Source organism: Telopea speciosissima, chromosome 8 (assembly GCF_018873765.1).
Source record: "Telopea speciosissima isolate NSW1024214 ecotype Mountain lineage chromosome 8, Tspe_v1, whole genome shotgun sequence".
Lineage (NCBI taxonomy): Eukaryota > Viridiplantae > Streptophyta > Magnoliopsida > Proteales > Proteaceae > Telopea > Telopea speciosissima.
Window position 1 is genome coordinate 44934709 of NC_057923.1, and position 18368 is coordinate 44953076.

The 18368-nt window shown below is 36.5% G+C and overlaps 1 protein-coding gene across 1 annotated transcript in view; it reads right to left on the reverse strand.

Annotated features, from left to right (window-relative positions):
• LOC122671438 (DDT domain-containing protein PTM-like) overlaps positions 1–1845 on the reverse strand; it is a 42155-nt gene extending 40310 nt beyond the window's left edge. The window contains exon 1 of the mRNA XM_043868641.1: positions 80–1845. Within this exon, the coding sequence (XP_043724576.1) occupies positions 80–1665 (1586 nt within the window). The 5' untranslated portion in view covers positions 1666–1845. The remainder of the gene's footprint in view (positions 1–79) is intronic.
• Between the last annotated feature and the right edge of the window lie 16523 nt (positions 1846–18368).

Consider the following 18368-nt stretch of genomic DNA (forward strand, 5'->3'; position numbering starts at 1 on the left):
CCATAAGATATTCATTACAAAAATGTCAAGATCCAAATGAATTTTAAGGGGCAAACAAACTATAAGCAAAATTGCATACCTCAGGCAAGCAGAAGCAGATTCAGAGCCCTCACTAGAAAGAAACTCCAAATGCAGTTTCAGAGTGCGCAAGATAGAAAGGTGAATGGAATCAATTAGAGAATTCGCAAATTTGCATTTTATTGCTGCTACAAAAGCTTCCAAGTCAAAGGGACTCAGAAATAATAAGGCACTGAATGACCTCAAACAGGAGTAAACAGAGAAAAGATCTAGGATAGGAATCTCATCTAAATTCAAGTTTTTTGACGAAGGTGGCAGTGCCAGCTTAGGCAGAATACAGCTTGACTCTTCAAGTCCATCACAACCAGGACCAACAGGTTTCCCATCCAATGCACCATTAACCGCAGGGACATTAGTTTCATGGGATACCTCCATGCTTAAGACATGATTCGTAGAAGAGAAAACAGCTGTTCCTCTGCGGGTACTCCGTCTCAACACAGTCTCGGTAGTAGACTTAAAATTTTCAGAAAGCCGCCTTCTTTTATTCCTACGTTCTTCCTTATTTGGACAACCCAAATCATTTCCAATCCCCTTCTTTGCAAAATCTGTATGAGAACTGTCCTCCAATTGAAACATTGAAAAAGTATTCTCTTTCACTATGGTGGATTCTAAACCTTTAGGTAAAGCATCCCTCTCCAAATCCCCACCAAAACCAGCATCTTCCTTCTGAACACTATCATCCATCCCTAAACAAGAATTGCCCATCACTTGGTCCCCAAAACCAGTACCATACTTCATTTGGGTTTCTTTGATAGCTCCACAAATTTCATCCTTCGAACTTCCATTTGAAATACCACCTTCCATTTGGGTTTCTTCAGCAGCTCCGAATGAAGTTATTTCTTTTGGATTCCCATCAGCATCAAAATTCCTCATCTGGGTTTCTTCAGTTGTCCCAAAAGTAATATTCTTCATATTTCCTCCAGAAATATTATTCTCCATTTTAGTTTCTTCATGAGTGCTACTATCAAAATCCATCTCAGTTTCTTCATGAGAGCCACTATTCAAATCAAAAGCAAATCTTACCTTCTGGATTCCGTCTGCAGATTCAATAGGATCATTTCCCTTCAAGTTCTCATCAGAACAAACATTTTTCTTCAAATTTTCATTAGATGAAACATTTGGATTCAACCCATCAGAACAAACACTTTCACTTAAAACCCCGTTGGCAGAAGCACTCTCCCTCAAATTCCCATCCAACCCACATTCCTTCTCTAACTTCCCTGAAAACCCCCCACAACCCATATCATCTTTAATAATATTGTCTTCAGAACCCTCCCCAGAACAACAATCATTCACTGAACTATCAGCAGAATTACCTGAACCATCAGGAATAGCATCTCCGTCCTCTCTCCGACGCCGTTTCTTCGGCTTCCGCCCACGCCTTTTCTTCTCTACGGGCTCATCAGCTTCACCCATATCGATTCCCTTCAAAATTGAGTCAACCTCGCCAAGCTCCATCTCCTCAGAATCACCATCTTCATAAATAATCCTGAAGAGCCCAGAAGAAGAGTCATATGATTCCACAACGCCACAGTAAGTCCCAAACCCTCGAAATCGTTTCTTCAAAGTCTTGCCCACAAACTCCATTCCTCATATGATGATGTCCAGGCGAAATCTTCAGCAGGAAACAAAGAAGTAGCTGATTCAACTCTGAAAAATAACGCTTATGGCATGAGAAGTGAAAGCTGTGACAACCTGAGAGTATTATGTCATGATTTGTTTGGAAGGGAAAAGTTTGGGGAGTTAAGAGGGTGCGCATGATAAGAAAGTAACAAACCTGTAACGCCTTGAATCAGAGAAAATGGTGGAAAGATATGGGAAAAAAGTTTAAATTTTTAAATGAAATGTGGGAATTGGGATACCGGGCAACTCGAATTTTGTTTTTTGGATTTTGTAATTCGATGAAAAGCAGGGGTGCGCAGGATAAGAAAAAAATTGACCATTCTTTGGGTGTGTTGGGGTAGCCGGGTAGGTGGGCGAACCGTAGTATAAGGAAAAGCAGATTGTAAAGAGTATAAATACTATACTAGGCACTGTCTGTGTCCTAAGACTCCCAAGTTGGGATTGAGATATCGGTAGGGCCGATACCGATTCGGTACTGATCTGGATAGATCGGTATGCCTGGATCGGTTAATTTCACCCTTACTTTTCATTAAACTTTGAGTTTTTTTAATGATTTTATCCTTGATCTAACATCGATACGTGATCCAAGAGTGGTTCGGTATTGGTATCAATCTAAACCGATATCGATACAATCCGGCCAATCTGATATTGATACCTCAATCCATGCTCCCAACATAGTTGGTAAAGCTATGAATCCAGTTGAATCGGGGATTAAAATCTTCTTCAATTCCTTGATCGCCGAGTGTGGTGTAGTTTGAGGTTGAGGGATCGACACTTGGCAGGCATGACATCCAATGATCTGAGGTCGATTGGGTCAATTTTTTTTTCTTCTCGAGTTTGGCACCATTGGATGTCGCACTTGCCAGGTGTCGAACTCTCAATTCAGAACTGCACCTCCCTGCACTTTTAGGAAATTGAAGAAGATTTTTTTCCTTAAACCAGATAAGGTCAAACCGGACAAGGCCAATCCGCTTGTAAGTTGTAACTGAATCTTTGGCAAACCGGATATTCAAGTTTTTCGAAAATGAGAAAATAGCATTTAAATATTTTTTTGGTTTCTCAAAGACTTAAACAACAAAAGATTTAATGGTCAAACCAAATCAAACTTCAATTCGGATTACCATACCACCAAGCGAGTCATGGCTTGATAAGAGGTATGCGTAGGACAAGAGACTGGTAGTTGCCATCAAAACTGTTCAGACAGTGATATTTGGAAGGATTTCCTTTTCTAGTCCTTGATTGGGCAAGCTTATGGGCATTAGCTCCTCAATTTTAAAGTTTAAAAACGTGCTAGATATAGATTTACGGGATGAAGTTCTTTGAATGGGGTCAAGGAACGCCTAGATACATGGGGGTGGGGCGAATGACCAGCCTGCTTCCCCCCAAATGATGCAAATCTCATTTTTATCCCGTCTCATGTGTTTGGGTACAGCCTGCGTTCAGATACGCTCCCAGACAAAGAACGTGCTCCTTAGATTTATAAAACATTTGATATATGGGAAGTGGTTTTCTGTCCTACAGTGAAACCTACACCAATGCTCACCACGTGTTTATCTCTCTTCCTTAAAAAAAAAGGGGGCAAAAATGTCTTTTCACTGAGGAGGGGAGAGAGAGAGACACACACACGTACATGGGAGTGGAGTTCTTTTTCCCTTGATATATTTTCAAGATTAAGTTTTCCTTTACTCCTGGAATAGAGAAATCTCTTCCCCATGGCCCACGGACGATGTGAATACGTTGATGAAGTTAAAATTACTTTCGCCTAGGGGTGTCAAACGGTCAGTTCGGACCAGTTTTGATTGGGCTGAATCGATTTTCAGTCGGAAATGAGTAAGACCAAAATCAAACCGTTAAAGAATTTTGATTTTGATTGGTTTCGGTTTCGCTTTGATACAGATTCGATTTATTTCGATTTTCAATATTAGTTTATTATCAGTGTTGATCAATTTGTTTTTTGAATTTGAACCATAATGAAATATTACATTCATAACCTATAGTGAGAAAAATTCAATAAAAATAATTTAAACCATCTTTCCCAACTCAAACAAGTAAACAACAAGGAACATGGAAATTGATTTGATGTGTCCATGTTGTAATTGAACAAAAGGAGAAAGAAGAACAAATAGTAAAGGGAAGATAATTAGTATTAAATTATCAATGGATAATAGAGCTTGTAGCAAAATTATTATTATAAATCAAAAATTAATTGTTTATCATTGTAAGGGGAAGATAAATAATATTGAAATCAATAGAAAACTAATCAGTGAGAAGATAATTTATTTTGAAATCATAAAATGAATTCTACTATCAAATCATTCATTTAAATATCTAACTAATTTTGTATTGTGAACAAGAAATAAATGAAAGCATTGTTACAAATCAATTCTCTATTCATAACCTCATACTCATTTTGTAACAATTCATTTTACAACAAGAAATATTCTAACTAATATTGAAATCAATGGATAATCAATTCACTAATTTATAATCTCATACTTAATGATTTTTTTATCGTTTTCATTCAGTTCAATCTTGGTCTAGGTATCAATCGGTTTAGCGCAGTCGGATTTTCAATCGGTCCCATCATACCTCTGTACAAAACCAATCCGATAAGGATCAATCCGAATTTTTCGAATGATTTCGATCAATGTTACCGACTCAAGCTAAGTTTTGACACCCCTACTTATCCTTAATACAAGTGGTGGTATCAATAGAACTGGATGTGGCGATTCATTCTTCACTATGGGCGTAAAGAAACTCGCTCTTATTTTTCACATAAGCTCAAGAATCCTGAGAAGCTATCGAAGCGGCTTATAAGCTTCTCGCACTTCAAGAACTTAAGATTTCAACTATTGAAATTCTCTTGACCGTATGCTTTTTTAAGTTATAAATCTAGGTTTCTACTCAAAAAAAAAAAAAAAAAAAAGTTATAAATCTAGGTTGTACTTTTGTAGAAGCCCATAAGCATAACCATAATAAGTAAACTTATTTAACTTATTACGACATTAGAGAGAAAGAGATAGAGTTATACAATTGACCTCATTGTGTCATGTGAAAGGTTGATGTGATAATTTTTATCCTTAGATAACTGAGTACAATTTTGGATTGTCCCTAGTTTGCAGTTTAGCATATTTTTTTAAATATTTAAGGGCAATTACTATCACTATCCTACATTTAGCCTATATTTACTAAAACTATTCTACCTTAAATTTCTTTTCTGATACTACTCTGCTTTTAAACTTTTACATCTCCTTCTACCCTCATGTTTTTAAATACCTAGATTGCCCTTCCTTTTCACCTAGTAACCTGTTAATCTATTTAACCAAACATTCATATTCTAATTTTTATTTTTATTTTTATTATTAAAATAGTAAAAAATGAAAGCACCCACCCACTTCTTCTCTCTCCCATTTTTTACTCCATTTGTTTTTTTTTTTTTCTTCTTCGATTCTTCTATTGAAGAAAAAAAAAAAGGAGTAAAAAATGGAAGAGAGAAGAAGTGGGTGGGTGCTTTCAGTTTTTACTATTTTAATGACAAAACAGGCTAAAAGTAGAAGATGAATGGGAGGTTAAATAGATTAACAGGTTAGTGGGTGAAAGAAGGGCAATCTGGGTATTTAAAAATATGAGGGTAGAAAAAGATATAAAAGTTTAAAAGCAGGGTAGTACTAGAAAAGAAATTTAAACTAGGGTAATTTTAATAAATATAAGCTAAGTGTAGGATAGTGATAGTAATTGCCCCAAATATTTATTAAGTCTAGCAGTCAGTTTATTGGGGCTGAAACCTTAAATGTAAGTAGAGAACCAAAGTAGATATTAGGACCACACCAGAAGGGCTTCCTAATGGGACCATCCATGAAAAGCTTTCTTCTTCTCCTAACATTTTTAGTGGAAGTAATGGGACCATAAAGAAAGAGATAGATTGGAGTAAATTGTACTGAATGGAAACATAAAGAAAGAGATAGATTTGGAGTTCTCAACCATGAACAAATTAAAATGCGTTTTGTAGTGACTTCTCACAAAAAAAAAAAAAAAAATCATATAGGGGCGTATCCAATGCACATGGCTCCCCCAAGGTTTGAAGAGGAGTATAAATTTATAATGTATGTAGCTTTACCCCTATTTTCGCAAAAAGACTATTTCCAAACTCGAACCCGTAACCACTTGGTTACAATGGAGCAACCTTACCGTTGCATCAAGATCAGCCCTCTAAAAAGAAAATTGAAAATTCATAAAGGCTTCCTCATAAACTCATTGTATCGAACTAAGAAATCTTGATGTCTAAAGTTAGACAAATACCGACATTCATGACATGCTTAGAATTACTCCTATCATTGAGCGGGACCAGATTAGCATACTATCTCTTAAAAATTAATTGCTTATGGGATGTGATGGTGTCCTAAGGAATTGTAACTAATGTACTCCTAATTAGATTTAAGATGTTAGGTTTGAACCTCTTGTCCAACGCTTTTATGGGATCAATTATGGTTTCAGCTAAAAAGATGGTAAATCTTTTTCGTCAACAAAGAAAATTATAACTTTAAAAAAAATAATTGGAGGGAGAGGATTCATTGAATATGTAAACGGCATCGCTCAGAAAGAGCACCAATGAAGTGGGATAAAAAAAATATCGTACATTGGAGGGAAGCGAGGTCATTTCTTGTGAGGAGGAAAGAGATAGACACAAAGGTGTTAGCATACCCTATCCTACCGGTTTAGAAAACCTTTTTTCAAAATTAAATTATAAGTTGTCAATTGAGAACATATTATAAGAGCTTGATTCTCGAATTTAAATGAAATTTCAACTTATGCAATCAAGAGGTCACAATCCAACACTTTCCCCTAGTAGCATCAGGTTTTTCTTCAGCAAATGTTGGTTTATGCAGATCATAAAATACTAATAATTAGGGAAAAACCTGTCCCCACGCTATCATAGTGCGATTTTTCTTTCACAATAATTTTTTGTTATTATTTTGTCTCTTTTATTTTAAATATGTGGATCTATGTGAATGATATCTTTTTCAAGACAGCCATCAGTGGGCATGGTTTGAGGTATCAGTATCGAATCGCCCGTATAGGTATCACCACCATCAATCACGATACCTGGCTGATCTTGTATCGGTAGAATGTTATGAACTGGAGGTAAAACTATCAAAAATAAAAATAAAATTTAAAAAATCCATCATTTTAAGAAAACCAGAAGCAAAACTGTCCGATCTAGGCCTATCGTATCATTATTGTATAGGTTTCTAGAATAGTTGATACCCGATTTGATATCATGCACTAAATCTGGGTCAATGTGGCATGCAGATTCCTCCCCATGTTGGCAGTGTGGGATACCCTCTCCCTAATAATATTATGGGAAAAAGTTCTCTGTCCAGGAGTGTGGCCTACGCCAGCACTCCCATGAGTCTATCTCTCTCCTCCCCATGTGAAAAGACATCTATGTCCCCTTATTTTAAGGAGGAGAGAGATAGACACATGGGAGTGTTGGCCTACGCCAACACTCCCATACAGAAAAATGCTTCCCTAATATTATATATATATTTGGGTGAAATAAGTAATATTATAGATATGGTAGTTTGGTGCAGAATCATATATGTATCAGTGAGTTAGCAGCATTGGGTAATGTCTAATTGACAAGCCATCCTATGCATCTTGTTGGTGGGATGTGATTGGAATAAAGGTTTTTATTTTCTTAATTTCCTCTGCTTAATGGGTTGGATTGAAGATTTATAACATAAACAGCTAGAACTGCCTAAAAATTAGATGAAATAATTTAAGATTTTCAAGAGGAGAATGCACACAACAAATTTAAACAACCCCCAATATATATAGTTAGTTAATCTAAAATTGCAATATCATTCGTTTTAAGAATTCTAAGTTTATGTAGAAAAGCTAACGTTTGAAGAGTAGGTGCCAGGAGAGCTCAGTGGATCGACTCCTGTCACATGTGTGAGCAAGTGTATATAGTGTGTCCCCATCCTCTCCCTATCATCTCCCCCTACCCCTCTAATGTGCGTGAGTAAAGTCCCCTTGGGCAGTCTCTTAGATAGATTAGCAAATAAAAAAACCTCATAATTTCTATTATTAAGTCAACCTATTGCATGTTTCATGTTGGATGCATTTCTATATAAGGAATGATAAGATTACAAACCCACATCTATCCCCCCCCCTCCCCAAACGAGAGAGAGAGATCCATCATTGAATAGCATGTAAACATCCTTATGATGTGGGAATCCGATCATGTATAGACGACTAGCATTTATTAGAAAATTTCAAAAATTTTCTAATATTATTTTACCAACCAAACTCGAATTATATATTTGTCTATGTATCTACTTAGACAACAACTTTGAAAATGAAAGAAAACTAGTAAATTCAAATGAAAAAATACGAATTAATGGGAGGATGGAGTAGTGATATATCTTAGCTTTGTTAGGTAAGAACTCCTTTCACCCATTTTATTGTTTTCTCTGGTACGAAATTATACCAAGAATCTATTAAAAAAAAAACCATTAGATCAAGAAGAATGATACTTTGGTCTAAACATACGTTGCATTACAAATAATAAATTTGAAACTTTGTGATTATTTATAGCCTAGTATCCTGACAACCCACCAAAACCTACTTGCCCTTTTTCTCTCATTAGTAAGCATTTCCCTTGCTTACCACCTAATCAAACCAAACATGGTATGTAAGATGGCACCCAAATATCTTAATTTCTTCCCTCAATTTGTCTGTCGCCCAATCATCTCTCTCTCAAATAGTTCTCATTCATTTTCTTCAACCTTATTTTTATTTTTATGTCAATCCAATTGAGTTAAAATAGGTAGAAAACAAGAGTATGAAAAAAATGTATTTTATAGTATTTAGATAAATTCAATCAACAAAAAAAAAAAAATGCAGGTAAGAGAGGACAAACTTTGAGAAGCATACATTTTTATCCAACACTATTTCAAGACCCATTAGTAGTCATTCCTAACTCCTACAGTCATCTCAACCTCTATGTTATGGTGGTCAAAATAATTTTAGACCGAAATTTCAATGTATCTTGGTTCAAATTGACCCTTTGTTTTTGGAGGGGGGGGGGAGGGAAAGGTGGATTTATTATTTATGTTTAAGTATTAAAGTTGGAATTTTATCCTAGTTGTTTAGTATTTTTTTTTTCAAGTACTTAATTATCAAGTTAACATGTTTTTTCGCCCAAGATGTGGGGATGTTAATACTTTGGGTAATTGTATCTTCTTTGAAATTTTATCTATATAAAAGTGGGTTGGAGGTTTCTATTCGGGAATGTGGCTCATGTGCGGTAGTGCACACATAAGCATGAACAGGGGTGAGATTTATTCCTTTCATGGGGAGCGGGATGGTCATTTCACCCCATCCTATGTCTGGGCGCAGGAGCTACACTCCCGGACAGAGTCCTTTTCCCCATAAAAGTGTGTGTTAGTTGTAATTGTATATACGTTGTGGCAAAAAGTATTTTTATTTAAGTGTTCAATTGTTCCTTTTTCAGTGAAACAAAGTTCTCATAGAATTACTTTGGTGAAGGCATTTTACTTCGTAATCCTTACACAGTATATGCATAAGAATATAAAAACAGAATGTCAATCAAGGATAAATGTATATCTATAATGAATAGTCAAGTATTTATCAATGCCACATCGTTATTAGTCAAACACTCTATCTCTAATCTTGAAGCGAAAATTGTTCATACCCAATATTTAAATTTTTTTTTTGGACAACAAAATAGGGTTTTATTCCATTCAAGCAAGTGTTAGACTACCCTATGTTTAATAACTTTGATTCTAATATAAGTCAACAAGCTTGAAAAATATTGATTGCATATTTGTCTTTTATTTTCACCGTTTTTCTTTCTATTGCAAGCAGATTTATAGCTCAGGTAATAAACCATTTGTCCCCATCTATATCCATTAAAAACAAGATGGAAAATATTTTTCTTGTTTTAAGTTTTAACATAGCCAAAGCCATAATATGGTGTACCCCCCCCCCCCCAACCTTCGATAAATTTGTAACAAGAAACACTAAATTTTTTTTATTTTTTTATTTTTGCTAAAGGTTAGCAAAGTATGTATTTATATCAAAATGGTAAGATACAAGTGATACTGGGTGACTACCCAACTGGACTCAATTGAGCCCCTATGGCAGAATACATTCAATACTTTAAGAGAATCTGTAATATGGGTGTCCCAACGCTTCCCAAGTGATGGCCTTCTTAATGCATGAAGGGGCAGCATCCCACGTAGTTGATATCTTTGATTTCACTGCATGATTAGCCAGGGCATCAGTAGCCAAGTTTCCTTCCTGATAGCATTGCGTGATTCGCCATTGAATGGATGCGAGGAAATTTGAAGCTGACCACCATGGTTGTAAGAAACGCCAAGGTATCTTACCAGTAAGAACAGAGTGAACCGTATAGCTGCAAAGTCGGAGTCAATCCATAAATATCCAACGCCTAACTCCCGAGCCTCCGTTATGCCAATGAAAAAAGCCGCCATTTCCGCCATGAAGTTTGTTCCTACTCCTTCATAGGAAGCAAAACATCGAATAGTAGCACCGGTGTGATCCCGGAATATGTTATTATAGAAATAGAAATAGGGTAAAGCTGTTTGTAACCATCCCGGTTACAACTTGTAACCAGACTTATTTTCCCTTCGTATATTGCTTATTAAAATTTTAAAGTAAAAGTGTTTTTTAGAAAAAAAATTCCTCTACAGTGCCCTTTTTATAAATTCCCCCTCCTCCTTCCTCACCCTTTCCCTCCCATTCTTCCAATTTTTCTCCGTCTCCCCTACCGTCTCACCCCATAATTGATTTCAGAGATAGATAATGATCAAGGGAAGAAAATCGAATTGAATCCTCAAAACAATCCACCCATGAAAGGGATGAATATTGTCATCTCAGATGACAATAGTGAAAATTGGTTTCCCCTTCGATTTCTATCATTTCATTGCAGGCTTGGCAAGAGCGAAAACCAGAAATTGCGCAAAACTAGCTCTAAAGTGAAGAGCTTTAATGGTTTCCAAACATAGAGCAACAACTCTGTTCGAAGCTCCAGAAAAATTAAATTCTTAAAAACACGCATCAAACAAAAGATCGAAGAGAGCCACGGGGAGGATTGATTTTGTAATATTTAATAAATCAAAGAATCTCGAACATTGGTGTGGATGTTCGTATCTCTGTTGAATATTCCCTTCTTCTTTTCTTGGTGAAACAGAATTTATTTTATTGAAATTAACAACACAATAAACTAGAACATCATCAAGTTTATGACTGAGGTGTTTGCTAACGAAGATATTCAAGTGAACAAGTGGTGGTTGAATTTTTAAACAGATGAAACTGAGTAACCTGCTGGACTCTTCTTAAGTAACTGAATTTAAATGTAGAGAATCAATAACTAAAGAATCAAGAGTCCAACAATCTCGGGTCCATTACGGTCCGTTGAAAATGACCCATCGAGATCCTCTCCACTTTCAAACCTTAGCCACATAAAGAGCTCAACTTTGGAAGGAATCGTCAACCTGTAGAACGGAGACTCCGTTGGAGTAGTTTTGGGTCAGAGAGACTACCAAAAATGGAACATTGGTCAAGGTAGACCATTGATTTGTCAAGAAGAGGAGAGTCCTCAAGGCAATGATTTACAAGTCAGTGTTGTAAACACAAATGTTGAGGTTGGTGGCATCGAAGGTGGCAGAAACGAGAGTTGATTTCTTGGGCTCATGAGAAAAACGATTTGGAGAAAGGGGTGTAGGCAGGGGAAAGGACAGAGGGAGAGGGAGAGCTAAACTAGGTTATGAAATTATCATATTAGACCTTCTTTTTTGTTGTCTAGTCGTCATACTATGGGTAAAAATGTCTAGTTACAATTTTTGTTTGTAACCTTCTTGGTTACAAACAGACGCACCCTTTAAGTTATTCTATGCTCCTAAATAACGTGCAATAACCTACTTAGATTTATAGTTGATAACTAATAGTTGGGATAAACAACAACAACATAGCCTTATCCCAACTAAATAGGGTCATTGGCTACCTGGGTCCTTGCTCTTCAATCAACTCTATTCGAAGTCATACATGATGTGAGGCTTAAGCTAAGCATGTTTTTCCTCACCACTTCTCCTATGATTATTTTAGACCTGCATCCTGGCTCTTTTGGTTTTCTCAATGTAAATCAAATCGCTTATCTGCATTGGGGCATCGAAAGCCTCTATTAAACATGGTCATGCCACCTCAAACGACTCCCCCTAAGCTTATCATGATTCTCGGAGCTACTCCCAACCTAGTTCTAATATGGTTATTCCTTACTTTATCATTCTTAATTTTTTCATTCATCCATCTTAACATCCTTATCTCCACTACGCATAATTTATTTATATGACACTTCTAAACAACCCAACATTCCACATCATATTTCATAGCTGGTCAAATGACAGTCCTATAAAAATTTTCTTCAAGTTTTAAAGGAATATGTCAATCACTCATTGCTCTGGGTGCACCTCTCCATTTCATCCACTTTATTTTAATCCTTTGGACAATGTCATCTTCTATATACCCCTTATTTACGATTGATCCTAGATATTTAAAATAATCGCTTTGAGGGGATTCCCCTCTGACCAATTTTCACCACCTCATTATTCGTCCCAATATTACTAAAGTTACACACCATATATTCTGTCTCAAATCTACTTATCTTCAGACCTTTCGATTCCAATGTTGACCTTCATAGTTTCACATTGGCGTTAATCTCTCCTTTTTTCTCATCTACCAAAACAACATCATCCGCGAAAAACATTCACCAATGAACCTCATCTCGCATGCCTTTGGTTAGTCATCCATGATAAACACAAACAAATAAGGGCTTAAGGCTAATTCTTGATGTAACCCAATTGAATTTGGGAATTCATTACCTTGACCCGTAGTTATTACGCTAGTCACCACACCATCATACATATATATTTAATTATGTCAATATATTTATATAAAACCCTTCTCTTCTCTAAAATATTCCAGATTAACTCTATATAGACTTTGTCATAGGATTTTTCAACTGTCAAATATATATTTTTAAAATATTAAATAGTTCATTTACTAATGATTGATAATATAAAACAATTTTAGTATCTAAATTTTGCAATTATACTAACTAAGAAGCCCACATATCATTTGAAATTCTTGATGACCACATTAAGTTTTTCCCTAAACCATAGGCTCATTCATCAATTTGATGAGAAAATATGAATAGTGTGTTGAACACAGTGTAGATGGCAGTAACTATATTTTGGTTGTCATTGTTATCAACACAATTCACATGTGTTGGTTGTAGTCAACACAGTGCACATTGGTTCAATTTAGTTAGCATAATAGTAGTACAGGGCAGTTACAGAGGTCAGTACAATACATACAACATTCTAGATGAGTTGGTAGACATTTGGCAGTGCACACAATTATTGGACAGAGTTGCTAACATCCTTAATAGTTCTTACAGTGTACACAGAGGTATCACAGATATTAAGAGTCATCCATTTACATTTATTTCATTTACATTCATAGACAACATTATAAGGTATTTTTTAATTTTACAAATTACAAATGATCTAAACAGTTGACAGCCAGCTCTTAGGGGTATTTTAGATATTTGGCAATGATGCAAGAGCATTCGGGCTTATATGGCAGCATGGGACACCTCGCCTCAGTGGTTTACAATGTTTGTCAATCTTCAGCAGCCTTGGGTGAAGGTTTTATGCTTCTGGAAGTGTGATTTTATAGCTTCAATCGAAGGCAGTGTGTTTGAGGAAAACTTTTGGAAGTCCTGATGATTTTTTTGGAAGAAGGTAAAAACTGAAGCAACATTAGGTGTTGAAGCAAGTCAGGGTGTCCTAAGTCATAAATGTGACTGAAACATCATTTATCATGGTGTAAGAACCATGGATTCTAAAAATCCACATTGAGGATAGGCGATTTTCAATTCTTATGAGAACCGGATCTTGTTGGTTAACTCTAATTGTATACATCGATCATCCTAAGAAGATGAATAGGTAATACTGGAGCCGCCACCTTGATAAGGGTCTAGGACCCACAAATTTCTCCCATTGAAGGGGAGAGACTAATGACTCAATGGATAAAGGTCGAGGTCCAACCAGGTCATTGGGTAAGTGTCAAGTTACGAACTGGCCGGGAAGGTGTTAGGCACCCAGTCCGCTCAGCCAAAGGCCAAAGCCGGTCATCCTTCTTTGACCATTGCTAGAACTAGACTTGCTTGCAAACCCTAAAACTAATTCTTCTAACTCTAGGTCATCCTAAAACTAGGAACCTAAGACTAGGTAATTATATACAAGATGTGTAATCTAAGCCATATATCTAAGTTACCCTAAGCTAAGGTATGACATGAAACATCAATGCATGGCATAGGGGTAATAATACAAACTAAGCTAATTACACTAAAACATGTGATAATATACTAAGTGTGGAGCATGGAGCATGGAGCATGGATAAAAAAATAAATCATCTAATTATATAAAAAATGATAGCACAAATTCATTAAGCATGTGAGGATAGCAATTCTAAACATCCCTGGTCTAGATGATGGGCTAGCCCAACTCCCATCCTAGAGATCGTGCATCTACGTCTCATGTGATCCCCATATGCAACGTATTTCAATTCGAGCCACTGGTGGGCGTTCTCACTCCTTCGCACACGTTCTAATTCTATCCAAAATCAATTTTAGAAATTCATTTGGAATCCCTTAACCCCAATCTAGTTAAATTGAACAAAATAACCCCGGGATCCCCGAATTAATAGCAAAGCACTCAAGCCGAGCGTGGGCCAACACTCCCCTCACTTGATCTAAAATCGATAGGTGGGCTAATGCCCAAACCAAAAATCAAAATCAAATGGGCCCAAGACAAATCCTAGCAGCCCAACATTTGATTGACCGAAAAATGGAAATCTAATCCAAGCACAAAGTATAACTGAAGCCCAACCCACATTAAAATCACTTGACCAAATATATACCTTTCAATTTTTAAAATCTAAAACCCATTGAGAAGCCGAAAGCCAAATTGGCTTAACCCATGAACCCATGTCCTAATTACTATTCAGACTCCATCTATCTAAAATCAGATCCAACCCTTGGTTGATCAAGGCGTAAAGCCAAAAACAGAAGAATTGAAATCGAGTAAGCCTAACTCTCTTATCTTCATATTAGTCACACAAATCCAACATATTGCCCTTCATATTACCCTCATCGGTACTAAAAGAATATCCGAGGCTCTCATAGTATTGTGACAGAACCCAATCAAGAGCGTGCACCATACACGAAAAGGGAGGGGAACTAACCATATTACATCAGCAACAAGATAAACATAAACGAAGCAGAATGGTGGGAAACATGACTTGCAAAGGAAAATAACCATTATTCAGCCAGGGATGGGGATCATGTTGTAACAACACTTCAGAGACATAAATGAATATTTAAATCAATGGGGATTGGGGCATGGTAGCATCATACGTCTGATCAAACAGAATCACAGTTTGCATTTGATAGGAATAGGCAAAACAGCAGGAGGATTGGGGCAAGGCAGCATATATAAATTAGAAAAAACGAAGCAAAATAAAATAGGGACAGAAATTTACCTGGGGCCTTTGTGTGATTCCACGACGCAATCGACAGTGAACTAGATGGGGAATTATAACAAACCGGGAACTAAAATGGGGGAAGGGATTTAGTTACAAACCAGGAGCTAAAATGGGGGAAGGGATTCAGTTACAAACCAGCTTGCAAGAACTAAATGAGATAAGAAATAAAATAAAAAAATTAGAGGCACAAATCTCCATTGCAGTAACAACATCGACAACAAACGATGGAGTAGGAAAGCCTGTCCGAACAAATAGTGTCAAGCTTTCATTCCAAAGCACCCAATCGACCAAATGAACGACAACAGGGTCCCGACTGAGGTGATAATACAAACCAGTTTTGCATTGAAAAAGTAAGAAATAAAAAAGAAAAAAGGTTTTGGGAAACAAAAAACAAAATGAGAGAGGAGGATTCGGCTGGCTTTGTTAAGGAAGAAAAAAAAAAAAAAAAGGAACGGAATATGGAAAGATGGGTTCATTGAAAATTAGAAATAGGGAATAGATTTCGGTGGATGGGGAAAAACAAAAGAAAATGGGGAAAGTGGATTGTAGATTGGGGTAGGGTTAATGGATATGGAAAACAGATTTCAATGGAGAAAATGTAAAAGAAAAAAGAAATGATTTCAAAAATTGGAAGGAAGGGATTGGGTTTTGATTTGAAGTGCTAATGGAGATGACAAAATGGATGGGTTTTAGCAATGGGTTAGTTAATGGAGGACATATTTTAGGTGAGTGGAAGGAGAATAGGAGGAGATAAGAATGGGGTTCTTGTTGGGTAGAACATTTGATTAATGGAAATGAAGTGGGTCGATTGAGATGTGTTTAATGGAGATTAAAATGGGGGGGGGGGGGTTTCGGTGGGTGGAGAAGTGGAAATGGTGTATGCCAAAGCAAAAAACAAAAAGAAAACTAAAATGGAAGAAGAAGATAGATTGGAAGAGAATCCCTCTTTTCTCTTGGCTCAGTGGAGCCTCGGCTCTTGCTGTCTCAATGCTATGTCCATTCTTTCCTCTTCTCTCTTTCTATTTCCCTCTCTTCCTCACTCTCTGTCTTTCTAATCTTCTCCCTGTTTTATTTTTTCTCTCCTTTGCCACCAAGAATGACGGCCTTTTTTTTCTTTTTTTTTTTCCAAATCTCTCATCTTTTCTTTTTAAAAACCCTTTCCCCATCTTCAGGGTTTTAGGTGTTTTCCCTTTTTTACCCTTTTTCCACTTTAGGTCTAGGTTTCTTTCCTATTTTAGCCTTAGATGAAATCCCATCTTAGGTTCCTCTTTTTTTTTTTTAAAGTTTTCTAGGTTTCTTTTCTTTCCCATTTTAGCCTTAAATGGAATCCCAAAATTTTTTATTTGTTTTACCCTCCTCCTTTTAGGTTTAGGTATTATTATTTTTTCTTTTTTCCTTCCCTTTTGATTTTTAGAAATTGCTTTCTTTTTTCCTTTTCTTTTTTGTCCTTGCTAGATTAAGCCCTCAATGATATTTATGTGCTTGACCAAGTAGACCTTCATGGGCCAAGTCCACGGTTTCAATTCCTTAGGCTCAGGTATCTTAGTCCAGGATATGGGTCAGGTGTCATGTGGCACCCCCTCAGGGTCCATGACCCTAAAATGGATTTGCACCTCTAGGTCACCTCATGGGCCGAGACCTGGGCAATCTATTTTTTATTTTTATTTTTATTATTGTTATCATCATTTATTATTTTTTGGTGTCTGAGACAAAAATTATCGATACTCCGTGTACAGTCATCGCCAGGGGGTGACAAAAATCAGGTGTCTACACATTTGTGCGATTTATCAGCTTTATGTTGGAAAAATTATGATTAGTAGATGTTGGGGTCAGTGTGACTATTACTCAGTGCATGTAGGTAACTTGTCGAAGCACGTATATCTTGTGTACTGTGGATGTATTTATATTATATATTGAAGTGTCATACATATAGAGTGGGTGTGCGCAATCTGGTAGCCTAACCACTTGGTGGTTGTAGTATGGATGTTCATACGATTGTGTGTGTGTGACTGATTGAGGGCCAATATATAGTTATGAGTGATTGTGTTAGTAAGTGTCAACAGTATAATCATTGTGTATGAGATAGCTCTGAGTAACAATGGGAGGCTTCCAACATTATGGTTATTAGTTCTTGACAGCTTTGATTGTGATTTTTATTGTGTGAGTCTAAATCGTGATTGTTAGATAATGTGTAGTGGTATAACTGTGCATTTAAGAGGACTATATTAGTGATTATGTTGAGTGTCAGGGACATAACAAGTAAACTGGGAGGTGTATTTGTTGAGAGAAAAAGATTTTAAGTCCACTGATTCACCCCCTCTCAGTGACCATCACATTTCTACAATTGGTATCAGAGCGCGATCCTTACAGTCAGCTTCAACAACTTTAGGGTGATCTTAGTAATGATGACAGTAGTTGACTGCATTAGTAGATGTCCTAGATTTTTTTATTTAAGATCACCTATAGTGAAGTTCATTAGACCTAATATAGGTTCAAGTCCGAAAGACACCTATAACAATGTGTCCTATTATGTCTAATATACTCAATATTTCTTTCATTCTATCGAAAATTTGAATCTTGTGGGGGTAATTGTGGGATTTAAAAAATTCAAAAGGGAAAGGTCATGTCCTTGTCATTATTGATGTCTACTTTTGTTCAAATTTGATTTTTCGTTTTCTCATTTTTTTGAGTTGCACTTATAAAAAAACCCAAGATGTTTTGTCTCACATTGGTTAGCTTTAAGGATATGAGCTTGTTTATTTTTATGAGTCCTTAAGAGACATAGGGTTCTTTAGAGAAAAGTGTCTCTCCTATCTAGTATGGGTTGGTTCGAGGTGCTTTTAAATTATGCGTGTATACCAAATCAAACTAAATCAAGTCGGATTATGACCGTGGTCGAGGCTGAGTTCGAGTCCGGGTGTAGGTGTGGGTGTGGGTGATGTATATAAATTATTTGAATTCCATACAATGTACCGTACCTGTATGTGTATAAGGACTCAAGGACACCTAAG